The 14,738-nt window shown below is 42.4% G+C and overlaps 1 protein-coding gene across 5 annotated transcripts in view; it reads right to left on the minus strand.

Moving 5' to 3' along the window:
- The window catches only part of col18a1a (collagen type XVIII alpha 1 chain a), a 133,555-nt gene that overhangs the window by 34,137 nt on the left and 84,680 nt on the right, over positions 1 to 14,738 (minus strand). For all 5 annotated transcript variants that reach the window (XM_049485367.1, XM_049485366.1, XM_049485364.1 and 2 more), the window contains 3 exons: positions 13,113 to 13,648; positions 3,783 to 3,866; positions 1,435 to 1,482 (listed from right to left, as the gene is read on the minus strand). In XM_049485367.1, coding sequence (XP_049341324.1) covers positions 1,435 to 1,482; positions 3,783 to 3,866; positions 13,113 to 13,648 — 668 coding nt within the window. The remainder of the gene's footprint in view (positions 1 to 1,434; positions 1,483 to 3,782; positions 3,867 to 13,112; positions 13,649 to 14,738) is intronic.

Consider the following 14,738-nt stretch of genomic DNA (forward strand, 5'->3'; position numbering starts at 1 on the left):
TTTCTCATTTGACTCCCTACCCCACTGTTTTCGAGTGTCTTTTATTACAAAGAAAGTTACTAAGGAAAAGGGGGTGAAAGCTTTCCTTTAATAAATGGGACATGTTGTCAAAATTAATAAATGAAATATAACACTGCTTCATTACCAGCCTACTAGCAGTGCCTGGCAGCCTGTTGTGATAGCAGAGGAGTTAGCTATTAGCTAGCTCTTGTTATTTTCAGATTACAATACAACTGGTGGTGGAATCTGAAGTTTAGCCAACTAGCTAGTTACCTACCTGAGATATATGTCTATTTTCTGGTCTATTTTCATACAAATGGTGCACCGAATTATAAGGTGCATTAAGCGACACCAATAAGGATGCCTACTTTGAATTAAGCAAGGGTGTTGCCATGTTTCTTTTCTAATAGGGAAACTGGGGGAAATAAACCAAAAAAATATTTTAAAGTCAAACTAGTGCTACATTTATCTCCTGAAAACTGTATATTTGGTTTTGGAGTTAAGCGCTTCCATTTATTCACAGTAGGCTTAGATTTTCAATATTCTAATATTGAGTCTAATTGGGATGAAAATGTCATCTGACAGTGCTACACTGAGGAACCCTGGGTGTTCTGGTAACCCAGGGCAATATCAGTTAGCGGTTCATCCCATATATCTTGTCTTGTTTTAACATGGTAATCACACGCAGACTTTAGTCCGATATATTCACCTTTGAACGCTGGAAGAGCTAGCTTTGTGGTTAGCGGCTAATGCTAATGCTGCTGCACCGAGCCTTAGTGCTGGAGAAACTTCACTATAAAAACTCACTCTTATAACTCTGTACTTCAGCGGAGTGACTTTACTGCTCCTTAATACCTGACTGGTAGAATTCATACATAAGGTGCACGAGATTTTAAGATGCACTGTCAATTTTTGGGAAAATTACAGGATTTTAAGTCTTATAGTGCGAAAAATACGATACTAACATTTTTTTTTACATTTGGGGTTTCTTTTGACCTCTATAACCCAACAAGAATGGGGACACCAAACCCCTATGCATGTATGTGAAAACATCTGAGACTCAGATGAGCCATGTATGACAAAGTGTTGACTGTTTGACTTTAATACCGAGCTTCCTGAGCTTCCTTACAGAACAGGAATCCAGATGATCAGAGCACTGCTGCTCTTTCGCCCTGCGGAGCTGGAATTACCCCCCTTCCAGAGTTCCCTAAAGATAAGAGTCTGTACAAGCAACGATCCTGCCAAAAATCACACAGCACACACGCTCAGGAAATAGCCCAGAACCTCGGGACGCTGTGTGTGATGATGTTTCAAGCCTGTGTTGGCTGTACTGAGGTTGACTGGGAGAGATTGAGGTCACTGGGTTACAAACACACAGGAAAGGTTAGCAATGGTCTAAGAAAAGTTGAGTGAAAATTAAAAAAGGCACAATACCGAGACGGTGCGAGCGTCTTCATATCCGCTTCCATAATCACCAGAGGCCTGTAGGTGAAGAGAGAAAGAGAGAAAACACAGGGAAGAAGGGGGAAAGAGAGAGAGAGAGAGATAGAGAGGTGTTGGGGAGGGGGGTGAAAGAGAGATTAAGATAAATTTCACTTCCTCTTTTTTCAGGTTGTAAAAAACAAGCATTCAATCTACGTTATCTTGATCTCTGGAGGCCGTAGATCTTGGCCACTGTTACGGGTCCACCCTATGGAAAAGCTGCCCGGAGGCAAAGCATTCTTCTGAAATATGTGAGTGGATTCCCGGCACTACCTGTCACAGTGCTGTGTTTTATCTGCCCACCATGATTACCTATGCAATCTTTTAAGATTGGATAGGAAAACCCGCAAAGTCAGCAAAACCTATAAAAAGCTTCAGACCCTCTTAGCACTACTACATTAATTTCTTTTTTAACATTATAATATTGTAGCATTTTATCTCTACACTGAACACTAAATAGATTATCTAAAATACATACATATATATATATATTAGACTGATCTGATCCAAACTTTAAAACTTATAAATCCTATAAAGATTCCTATTCCTATATCTTATTTTGAATATACTTCTTCTGTACTTTTGCATTACTTCCATATATTTCTTCTACATAACTTTACTGTCCTATGAAAAACTTTTTTCAAAAAGCACATTTTTTAACTTTCTTTTACATTTGAATATGGCTGTTGTTTCTTACATTGTACTTTACATGCAGTTAACACTCCAATCATGATCATGCTTCAACAGCTGCTCTGATTTTTTTTTTTTGATCAGATAGATTTTAGCACAGTAATCAGATATTTCCCAGATATTTCACCAACACAATTACTTGTGGTGACCAAAAGTTTTTACATAGATTCCCACTGAAAGTTAAAACGGTATTTTTCTTTGCTCTGCAGTTGTACAGACCTGTACAATGACATCTACAGCTCTGTAAGAAAATAAGAGACCGCTTCAGTTTCTCTGATTTTGCTATTTATAAGTATATGTTTGAGTAAAATAAACATTGTGGTTTTATACTATAACAAGGGACAACATTTCTCCCAAATTCCAAATAAAAAATATTGTTATTTAGAGCTTTTACACACTGCCTTTGGATAACTTTACGCTGCTTTACTCCTGGTGCACAAATTCAAGCAGTTCAGTTTGGTTTGATGGCTTGTGATCATCCATCTTCCTCTTGATTATATTCCAGAGTTTTTTTATTTGATAAAATCAAAGAAACTCCGCATTTTTAAGTGGTCTTATTTTTTTTTTCCAGAGCTGTGTAGTGTGGTTGCAATTCTATACCAACTAATATTTATTAATTACATTACAATTTCAAGTCCTCAATAAGAAAATAAATTATATAATTTAGATTCAAGTTCACTGCTTAAAAATATACACAAAATCTGTCTTTTTAGTTATTAAATATCTTTTAGTTTCTGTCATTTGCTAGTCCTTTATTGGTGGTCATGTTTTGACTTCCAGACCTGTGTCAGCTAAACGTTTGTGATTGTGGGCTATTCTGAATAAGTTTAATATACTTCCTGACTTAGGCCTATTTCAGCATGTGATCTTGGCATCATTTCTAGGCATTCAATGCTTGTAATAGTAAAACATATGAGCTTTTACAGATTCTTCGACAATCGTTTTTTTTTAGAATTCTTGTGAGACTTTCCAAGCACCTTTTAAAAGAAACTCTTATAATTAAATATGACATTAATTTAGTTAAAGCTGCTTAATCAAGGCAAAACATGTGGGTCTGTGAGTCTGCTTTCCCAGACCTACATAAAGTCTCACAGAATCTCCATTCAGCTCCATTAGAGTGCATAATTAATGGCAGAACAAGGTGTAACTTGTGTCAACGAACATCATAAAATGTGTATGGGAGTGTCTGATTATTAGGGCTGCAACTAATGATTATTTTAGTAGTCGACTAATCTGATGATTATTTTCACGATTAGTTGATTAGTGAACGATTATTTCTGCCATGTCCTTCATCTCTAAAAACAATAGAAAGAGCTGAACATGAGATTTAAAAGGCATTTAAATGTCTGGATGTTTGATATTTAGTGAGTGAATATGTAATCCAAGCACTTTTGGAGAGTGTAAACTTTGTGAGTGAGACATTTACCAATCTCCTATTGCAGTTCTGTCTCCAAAACTTTGTGTAATGTGGTACTATTACAAATTAACAATTAGTCGACAATGATATTTGTAGTCGACAAATTTAAATATAATTTATATATCAACTAATCGTTGCAGCCCTGCTGATTATCTGTCTTTCTGGCTCATGCTAGAGTTGACTCTTGACTTACTGCATCAGAGTCGTCCTCCTCTTCTTCACAGTGCCGCTCCGCTGCTCTAGGATTTCCAACAATCTTCAGATCTCCAATAATACCCTGGAAGGAAGACACAAACACAACACACACACAGGTGAGCAGGTGTTTGAGCTGATGTGTCTGACAGGTATGATGCCATGTGTATGATGTCATATGTGTATGTACTGTGTAAGTGCATCTGCCTGCTAAAAATCAGACCTAAGCTCCTTGTCAAAGAGATAAACCCAGAAGGAAGTATCGGATTGCAGTGTTATTCATAGCATTTAGACTGATATGGTCAATATTTATTAAGCTGCACATACAGAAATTATATGTAATGTGCAATTACATCTTCCTCTCACCATCAGCGCATCTCTCGAGTGAAGGCTGAGGCAAATCTTTCTGCTGGTCCAACGCGGACCAGCTAGGACAGACCGGGGCTGCTCCCCTCCACACCTCGCAATGTATATATATTATTTATGACTATAACCTCTTTTGGTTCAAGCTTGGAACTTTTCAGTTTCTAAAATTAGGCCTGTGAACAGGAATGGAAAGTTTATTGTCTAAAATTCCATTGTTATAATATTATGTTATTATTTTATTAGTGGCATTTAATGTTCTTAAAATGGCAAAAATGTCCTTTATCGCAATAATTTCTGGGACAACATATTGTTTGCAAAAAATTGTTATGGTGACAGGTCTATGTGTATCCCAACATGCTAGAGGTTTTGAAATTGAGTTGTAGAGGTTCCTAATAGTGTCCTGCGAAAATCCATCCCATGCAGCTTGGATATTGCTGCAGAATCTACAGTATGGGTGAAGTGTCAATAGTTACTTATTTTAAATCAGTGTTAGGTCTTGAGATGGCTGCAGTATATGGACAAGCATTGTCCTGCTGGAATAGCACACTAGAGTGTGTGTTTATGGTCTGATCTGATCTGGATGTTGGCACTCCCCATAGTGCTCCACACACAGATTCCAAATGTGTCTCTAGTCACTGAAGATGACCCCCTACCTTTCAGAATTACCTCTGTCATGACTACCCGCCAAGTTTTATTCCTGTCAGGTGATTCCTTTTGGATGCAACTATTGTTTTTTGACAGTAAATTTACTGCAAATTCTCCTCGTTTTCCTCACTTAATCCAGAGAGCCATAGCACAAGCCATCATAATCATACATAATCATACAGTAACATGTGTCTAATGTTCCATACTTCAAAAGCATAGCTCCCACTTGCTCCCCAGTGTGAAATCCCCTTCATGGACATCATCACAATTACTTTCCTTACAGTGATGCCATTCAAGCAAAAAATCCACACATCCACACATCCCAGAGGAACACGACACAGCCCATTACAGCCCCAAAGGCCCAACACGTACAGGCAGCTGCTCCACCACTGTCTCATTAAGACCTTCTTTAAACAAGGGCAGCGGCAGGTTGACATTAACAGGAATGTATCTTCAAAAACAACAGGACTTTTCTCCCCCACCGAATGCCCAGGGTGTGGGTCAAAGGTTTGGCCTGGGAATGCAGTCAAAGGGGGCTTTATGATGCCTTAATTGAGCCTTTGTTGTGCACCCTGACCCCCGGTGAGAACCTTACACACAAACCCCCACTTCCAGCCCAGTTCATACGAAGCCACAGATCTGCCGATTAGCGCGCGGCTCTAATGAGAGCGAGCGTACAGTAATCATATCCGGCCTAATGAAGCCTGTAATTATGATAGCCGACTACTTACGGGGCCATTAACAACGTCACTCTGCGCGGCCTCCCCGGACCACATGAAACATGGTGAGATTAGAGGAGTCGTACTGCGGCGCATCCCACCCATCTGCTGCTGAATGCCTATTGTGGAAGCACCACCGCACACAGAACGAGGAGCATTCCCGCCGGAGTGGTCTCCTCACTATGGTTATGGGCAGACAGCAGGACTGCGCTGCCATGGCTAATAGGTAGCAGGGAGGTAACCATTCAGCCTTGGGGTAGCCTGACTGTCTGATCCAAAGGACATTATTCTATTACATAATTCTTACTGTGCTGTCTAAAACACGAAAAAGGGTCAAAAACACCTTCCAAAATATTTAAATAATAACACACTAAAAAACAGAAGTATGACATACATACTTTCTTGTACTCCAAGGAACACTTTTCATAATTGTAATCTCAAAGGTTTAATATTGGCCTTCAGAGCAGGGGTTGGCAATTAAATTTGGCCACTGGCCAGATATTTTCCAAAAAAAAAAAAAAAAAAATCTGTTTTAAAAATGAAGTGGAATGGGATGAAGTGCTATGTATCTTCCCAGTTACATGAACATTCAAGTGTAATGTATTTTGAATGAATCATATAATTTATTAATAATTGTAGGTATATAAGTAGCAATGTGTAGCCTGACAAACAAAATATGGTAAAGTTAACATACATTTTTTACAGTTCATTTGAGATCATGTTTGTATATACTGGACTTAGTCCAATACTGGTGATTTTATTGTAAAACAATCAACCATTAAGGAACGGATGTTCCTTACTCATAACTCATAACTCTTGCACTGTTCCACTTAAGTTCATGAATGATGTGGAGAGATGGTAATTTATGGTGCAGTGCCTCTCCTAACAATCTGTATATTGTGCAACAGGGTAGTATAAACCTGAATTTACAGTGATTTACAAGAACAACTCCTAATGCAGCAGTAAAATGTACCTTACAGGGGGAAAAGGCACTATTTCACGTATTTTAACAGATTGGTGTCACGCCTGGCCCTGTTTCCTGTCTGTCCTCGTGCCTGTGTTGTCCCACGTGACCCGTGCCCCTGTGTTCTGCCTGTGATTTTCCATTACCTCATGTCTCATTTGTAGCTCCACCCCTTCCCCAGGTGTTTCCACTCCCAGTGTGTTTCCTGTTATGTTAAAAAGACTTCCTCTGTTACTTGTCCTCTGTCGGTCTTTGCACTGTCCCCCATTGTCTGTCTCTCTGCGCTTCTCTGTCTCTCTGTGTTTCATTGGTCATTGCCCTAGTTCCTTGTTTAGTGTATATCTCTGTTTAGTTTCTAGTTCCCTAGTTTTCTCATTTCCCTGTTTAGTGTATTCATCCTCTGTCTAGTTTAGTTTCTTGTTTTATTTTCTTGTATATATATCCCTAGTTTATTCCCTTGCCCTGTTTAAGTTCATCCTGCCTAGTTTTATAGTCTCCCCGTTTGTTTATCTTTAGTATCTCTTGTTTGTTTGTTAGTTTTAGCTCGCCTCTGTTTCTTGTTTTTCTTTGTTTCTTGTTTACTTGTTTATTTGTTTATTTATCATTAGTCTCTCTCTCTTGTTTATTCCTAGTTTATTTTCCAGCGTTTGTTTAGTTTTATGTTCTCTAGCCTCCCTCGTTTGTTTAGTTATTTTGTTGTTACGTGTTTACTTGTCTCTTTGTTTAATAAATTCTCACCCTACCTGTGTTTACATCCGCCTCCACGTCTCTCTGCCTGGGTCAACCCCTGACAAAAAGACCGACCGCAATGGATGTAGCAGACTGGCACGCTGCAAGGAAGGCGGACCTGGAGTTTCTCCGTCTCCTGGCCGAGCAAATCCGGGGAGATGACCCGCTCCCAGCGCCTTTCCGCGGGTTGGAGCCCGTCAGCCCAGCTTCAGCGGTGCCCACCGAGACTCATAAGAAAAAAAAGTCTCGGAGGAAACAGGCCCGAAAAGCCCGCAAGGCGCGGGAGGACTCCCTCCGGAGCGGGGAAAATTTTGGGGGGGCGCTGGGGGTGTGTGCTGTCAGCCTCGGTCCTCGCCCCGAGGAGGAAGGGGGTGACTCGGATGCAGGCTGTGAGGAGTCCTTTCTCTGGGACTACTCCGATCTCCTCACACCTGCGTCCAGCGAGGAGGAAGAGGACTATCCTCCAGCACCAGCCCTCCTGCCGCTACTTCCTTCCACGGTGGCAGTGGAACCGCGCTTCGAGACCCCCTGCGCGGCGAGCCAGCCGCGGTCAATGACTTTCCCCGCGCTCCTCACGCCGGACTCTGCACGAAAGAGTAGGAATCCAGTCCGGGTTTTTACTTCACCCGCAGCTTCGGGCTCCAGTGCTGCAGCGGATCTCTTCATGCCACGCCCCGTGAAGCACGCGTCTGAGGCGCTGCACCCCATGATACGAGCGGCGGCCGCGCCGCTCTCCGAGATTTCAGCGGCGGCCGCGCCGCTCTTCGAGACTTTAGCGGCGGCCACGCCGCTCTCCCAGACTGCAGCGGCGGCAGCGCCGCCCTCCGAGATTTCAGCGGCGGCCGCGCCGCTCTCCGAGATTTCAGCGGCGGCCGCGCCGCTCTTCGAGACTTTAGCGGCGGCCACGCCGCTCTCCGAGATTTCAGCGGCGGCCGCGCCGCTCTTCGAGACTTTAGCGGCGGCCGCGCCGCTCTCCGGGACTTCAGCGGCGGCCGCGCCGCTCTCCGAGATTTCAGCGGCGGCCGCGCCGCGCTCACAGACTGCAGCGGCGGCGGCGCCGCTCTCCGAGATTTCTGCGGCGGCCACGCCGCTCTCTCAAGCACCAGCAGTCCCAGCTGCTCCAACTCAAGCACCAGCAGTCCCAGCTGCTCCAACTCAAGCACCAGCAGTCCCAGCTGCTCCAGCTCCGGCACCAGCAGTCCCAGCTGCTCCAGCTCAGGCACCAGCAGTCCCAGCTGCTCCAGCTCCGGCCCCAGCAGTCCCAGCTGCTCCAGCTCCGGCCCCAGCAGTCCCAGCTGCTCCAGCTCCGGCCCCAGCAGTCCCAGCTGCTCCAGCTCCGGCACCAGCAGTCCCAGCTGCTCCAGCTCCGGCACCAGCAGCTCCCAGAACTATGTTTGGGCCCAGGCCCCGTATTTCCAGGCCTGCTCCTAGGCCTCCTGACTTTGCCCCCAGTTATGTGCCCAGGCTATCCCCACAGACTTTTGCCGGTCCTGGGCACCCACCTGTGTTTTTGGTTCCCCTGTCTCTCCCTGTCCTGGTCCCTGTATCTGTGTTCGTGCCTGTTCCTGTCCCCTGTGGTTTTACTGTTCCTGTCCCAGTCACCGTGTTTGTGTCCGTCCCCGTCAATGTTCTCGTCCCTGTTCCCATGTCCGGTCCCGTCCAGTCTCAGTCACCTGTCCAGTTCCCCGTCCAGTCTCAGTCACCTGTCCAGTTCCCCGTCCAGTCTCAGTCACCTGTCCAGTTCCCCGTCCAGTCTCAGTCACCTGTCCAGTTCCCCGTCCAGTCTCAGTCTCCTGTCCGGTTCCCCGTCCAGTCTCCGTCTCATGTCCAGTCTCCATCTCCTGTCCAGTTCCCTGTCCAGTCTCCATCTCCTGTCCAGTTCCCTGTCCAGTCTCCCGTTCGGTCTCCTGTTTTCCCCGGCCTCTCCCTGCCGCCAGCCCCCGGGGTTTGTTTTTACGCGCCTCGGGAGCTGCGCGTTTAGGGGGAGGTTTCTGTCACGCCTGGCCCTGTTTCCTGTCTGTCCTCGTGCCTGTGTTGTCCCACGTGACCCGTGCCCCTGTGTTCTGCCTGTGATTTTCCATTACCTCATGTCTCATTTGTAGCTCCACCCCTTCCCCAGGTGTTTCCACTCCCAGTGTGTTTCCTGTTATGTTAAAAAGACTTCCTCTGTTACTTGTCCTCTGTCGGTCTTTGCACTGTCCCCCATTGTCTGTCTCTCTGCGCTTCTCTGTCTCTCTGTGTTTCATTGGTCATTGCCCTAGTTCCTTGTTTAGTGTATATCTCTGTTTAGTTTCTAGTTCCCTAGTTTTCTCATTTCCCTGTTTAGTGTATTCATCCTCTGTCTAGTTTAGTTTCTTGTTTTATTTTCTTGTATATATATCCCTAGTTTATTCCCTTGCCCTGTTTAAGTTCATCCTGCCTAGTTTTATAGTCTCCCCGTTTGTTTATCTTTAGTATCTCTTGTTTGTTTGTTAGTTTTAGCTCGCCTCTGTTTCTTGTTTTTCTTTGTTTCTTGTTTACTTGTTTATTTGTTTATTTATCATTAGTCTCTCTCTCTTGTTTATTCCTAGTTTATTTTCCAGCGTTTGTTTAGTTTTATGTTCTCTAGCCTCCCTCGTTTGTTTAGTTATTTTGTTGTTACGTGTTTACTTGTCTCTTTGTTTAATAAATTCTCACCCTACCTGTGTTTACATCCGCCTCCACGTCTCTCTGCCTGGGTCAACCCCTGACAATTGGGGGCCATTGCTGCTGGCAAAAAATCACTCTGGCTGAAAGACTGCAGTTGTTTTTGTTCACAGATAAAAAAAAAAATCCTCTAAAAAAATTGGCTCCAATGGAGCTGCGTTTCTAAAACCTGGAGTGGAGCCCATGGCCTATTTTTCTTTTTTTATTGTTTTATGATTATGATTATAATTTCTCACTCACTTAAGCCCACTGCCTTTAAAAAAACACCTCTGCATTTCCTCTCTAAGGGTTCTGTTGCACTTCATGCTGTGAAACATTTGCATACAGTACTGGACATTCCATAAAAAGACCTTCCGGATTATAAGGCGCACTACCAATAAACGTTTTCTGGTGCACCAAATTATAATATACATTAAGCAACACTAGTAAGGATGTCTACATTGAAGTATGCAAGGTTGTCACCATGTTTACCTTCTAAAGGGGAAGCTGGGGGAAGCGCCTAAGTAAACAAAACTGTAAATCGTGAAAAAAAAAATATTTCAAAGACAAAAGAGCACTGGATTTTGATCTACACAGAATTCTCTCCTGAAAACCATTTACTGAGGTGAGTAAAGCACTTCCCTTAATTAACAATAAGCTTAGATTTCCAATATTTTGTCTAAGGGTAAGTTTTCAGTGAAGTTTCTCCAGCACTAAGGCTTGGTGCAGCAGCACTAGCATTAGCCGCTAACCACAGCGCTAGTGGACTGTAAATGCTGCTAGATTCTAGCACTAGACTGAGGTACCTTGAATGTTTCGGTAACCTAGGGCGCTAACCTAAATCCTATACCTAATTCTATACACTTATAGTCGTTACTTAATTCCTGTACTAAAAATGTAAGCGTTAACATAACCTTGTGAAAAAGATCTACTGTATAGAAACACTAATAAAGATTTTTTTACATGATACATACAAAAAAACTATAAACACTGGATGTTAATCTACACAGATTTCTCTCCTGAAAACCATTTATTTGGGTAAGTAAAGTGCTCCTGCTTATTTACAGTAAGCTTAGATTTCCAATATTTTGTCTAAGGTTGAGTTTTCAGTGAAGTTTCTCCAGCACTAAGGCTGAGTGCAGCAGCACTAGCATTAGCTGCTAACCGCAGAGCTAGTGGAATGTAAATGCCACCCAATAGCACTAGACTGAGAAACCTTGAATGTTTCGGTAACCTATAGCCCTAACCTAAATCCCATACCTAATTCTATAGACTTATAGTCGGTACCTAATTCCTGTACTAATGTATCTAGTATCATACTTTCATAACATTAAACAGTAATTAACTAAAACTGTAAGCATTAAAATAACCTTGTGAAAAATATCTACTGTTTAGAAATACTAATCAAGATTTTTTTTACATGATACATATAAAAAACTCACCAAAATCTGCAAAATTACTTTTCATAACAAGATAAAAAGCTTCCTGTATTTTCAATAGTCAATGTAAAAATATTTTGGCGCTTTCTATTGGTTCATTAATCATACTTTTTTTGCCACAAGTGTAAAGAAGAACAGGTAGTTCACATTGTGTGTAGCAAAATAATGTTAAAAAATTAAGATACCAGGATGACCTTCATAAATGACAGTAATAAAAATTTAGTAAAAAAAATATTAGTGTAGTGAGGCATTTTGCTGTATTGTAAAAGCAGACACCACTGTATCGTATCAAATCGAATTGCCAGTTTCATACATCATTACACCCCTATTTTATTCACACTGAAAAAATGCACACACTTGAAGCATGCAGATTCAATTAAACCCTTTTTTCCTCAGTGTTCTCCTCTGATAGAGCATGAGTTATCACGGGTCAAATACAGGATTTCCACATGAAGAGCCTGGAGGAGCGAATTGATCCCCTGTGGTTTAGAAAGTGCAATTAAGTCCTCTTCCTGAGATTCCAGCAATAGCTCGAGCTGTATAGCCTACAGTATGTAAAGGAGGCCAATTTAAACAATCAAATCAAACAGGAATCACGACAGGCGCAGTGGTTTCCGTTTGTTTCACATGCTTAATTCTCATCTAGAACACAGAACTTTAATTACCAGCTACAGTTACTGTTATTCTATAGGTTCCTCCATGACCCTGTTATGATTGTGGGAGGCACTATGAAGGCCAACTCAAGACCTCAAGACTAGTCCTAATTAAGACTGAGACTGGGAGTGGCCTAGACTAAAACAAGACCAAAAAAATGAATACAGTACTGCGCAAAAGTTAGCTGTGTTCATTAAAACATCTCCAAAATTCTGCTCATGGGACTCTATTATTATTTTTTACATTTATCACCAACACATGGCTTGGTAAATCAGTGTTTAACAATATTTATCAATCAGGGGAACCAAGGGGAACCGTCTAGAACCAAGTTCAGGATATGAGCCACTTTCTTAAGAAATCGTGGTACTTTTTGTGTGTGTTTTGTTTTTGAATATGTGAAAATGGAAAAACATTTTTATTGCTGCGATAAATGTTTGCCTAAAATTTCTGTACACTACTGTATATTAGAAATAATACCACAGTTAGTTCAGACCCTGCAATGTGATTGGCTAAGATGTGTTCTATGAGTGCCATTATCAGCCGGTAATGGACTGTAACCGAAGCTCTCCATATATTACTCCGCTACATACAGTACAGGTAATCTAGCAACGATGCAGCGCTTACAAGCCAAACAACGCAGCAACAAACAGATCAACAATGGAACTACTTTAACTGGCAGCGTTCATCCTCTTTAACTCAAAATCTAAATTTTGAATTCAATAACAGCGTTAATGGAAATGTGGTACAATCGCAATAATACACTCGAGGTTCGTGCTATAATGTGTAAATACACAGCAGTGCCAATATTACATGTTATAGCACAAACTTCGAGTGTATTATTGCTTAAATACATTTCATCATATGTTCCAAAGTAGAACATTTAAAAAGGTTTAGAACAAATGTTCTTTTTTAATTTTCTAATCAACAATACCTCAGAGAGAAGCATTGGATTTGGAAGGTTCTTAACAACAATTTCAAGTTGTCAAGTTCACTTTCCCTACGACTGAGACCAAACCAACTGAGACCAAATGAGTTTAAGACAGAGACGAGACCAAGACGAGACCAAGACGAGACCAAGACGCTTGTTTCAGGTCTTGACTAGTCTCAAGCCCAAGCCTGGACTTGGAGTACTACAACACAAGTACACTTACCTGAAACTTATCGGGATCGGCTCCTCCGGCCTGTCCAATGAAAAGTCCAGCTCCTGATTCCAGCTCCATCTCGTCTGGGGAACGCTCAAAGCGGACCACCATGGGATCGGTGTCGCAGTTTAAAAAGAGGGACACCTGGTCGTCCTGCACGCTGATGGAGAAGCGGGTCCAGGTGTTGAACATGGAGGGCACGCTGAAGCTGGCCGCCTCGTAGGAGGTCTGAGAGTCCGGCTCGGTGTAGAAGAGCTTGATGTCCTGCTTATCCCCCTTCACTTGCGTCAGCTTCACTCCCACGTACATGATCTTCTGAGAGGAGTCGGTGATGGAGAAGATGACGCCGGCTTTGGGGCTGACGGGCATCAGGTTGAAGAGCAGGGAGAAGTCACGGTAGAAAGGGTTCGGCAGGTGCGCTCGCGCCAGCTGACCCACGTTGGAATCCGAATCGAAAGCATAGCCGGGGGTGTCCGATCCGTAGAGCTTGACGATGCCACTGGGTCGAGGCTCGCCGATCAGCTGCAGGAGTGACACGACATTTTCTGTGGAGGGAGAAGAATTAGTTAGAGTTGAATTAGATGCATACATTAGATGTATAACACTGTATAAGAAAAAGATGATGGGAAAGGGACAGGGTATGGGAAAAGTGAAGGTTATATCTGGACTAAGGGAAGGGACCCCAGTTAGAAAAGCTTGTTGTTAGGCTGATGGGACCACATCTTAGAGGAACACTGTGTTATGTGCTGTTTTGTGAATGTTTTCTGAATGCGCCAACAATTAAAGAGAACACATGAATACATATGAATGTAACACATGAATGGGGCTGTGTGTTATAAAGAACCTGGTAATATGATATGCAGCATGATACATAGGTATGACTGAGAATTAATACAGATTAAAAACATTATGCTACTTGATATTTGCATGGTCAACTAAGAGAAAATCGGCACTGTTCTCATTTTCTTGAAGATACATTCTACACTATTACAGAGTTAGTTCCGACCCTGCAATGTGATTGGCTGTGAGGCGTTCTTTGAGTGCCGTTATCAGCCGGTAATGCACTGTAACCGAAGCTCTCCATGTACAGTATTACTCCGCCACATACAGTACAGGTAACCTAGCAACGGTGCAGCGCTTACAAACCAAACAGAGCAGCAATGGAACTATTTTAACTCGCAGAGTGTTTGTAACCAAACATATTGTATTTTCTCATCCTCTTTAACTCAAAATCTCTCAATAAACACAGATAATGGAACTGCGGTATAATCGCAATAATATACTCAAGGTCCATGCTATAATGTGTAATATTGGCACTGCTGTGCTGCCGTGGTAGGCAAAATATGCCAATATTGTGCCATGTTATAGCACTCTCTATTGTGTATTATTGCTTAATTATATCAGCTCAATATTGTTATTCAGCTTTACTTGACTCCAGAGTTCAGTATTGACTTCATATACATTTAAGGCTCTTTTGAATGGCGAGAACATATATAGAGGAAATTTGAGTATAGTGCTGTGCATGTGAGAGTGCTTGTGGAAAATGTAGGTTTGGCCCAAATGTCTAAATTAAAGTACTTGTATCACCTTCTGTTTACCAAGATTTAATGGGATTCAAGTATGGACGAAACAAAT

Source organism: Astyanax mexicanus, chromosome 11, assembly GCF_023375975.1.
Source record: "Astyanax mexicanus isolate ESR-SI-001 chromosome 11, AstMex3_surface, whole genome shotgun sequence".
In the NCBI taxonomy this organism is placed as follows: Eukaryota; Metazoa; Chordata; class Actinopteri; order Characiformes; family Acestrorhamphidae; genus Astyanax; species Astyanax mexicanus.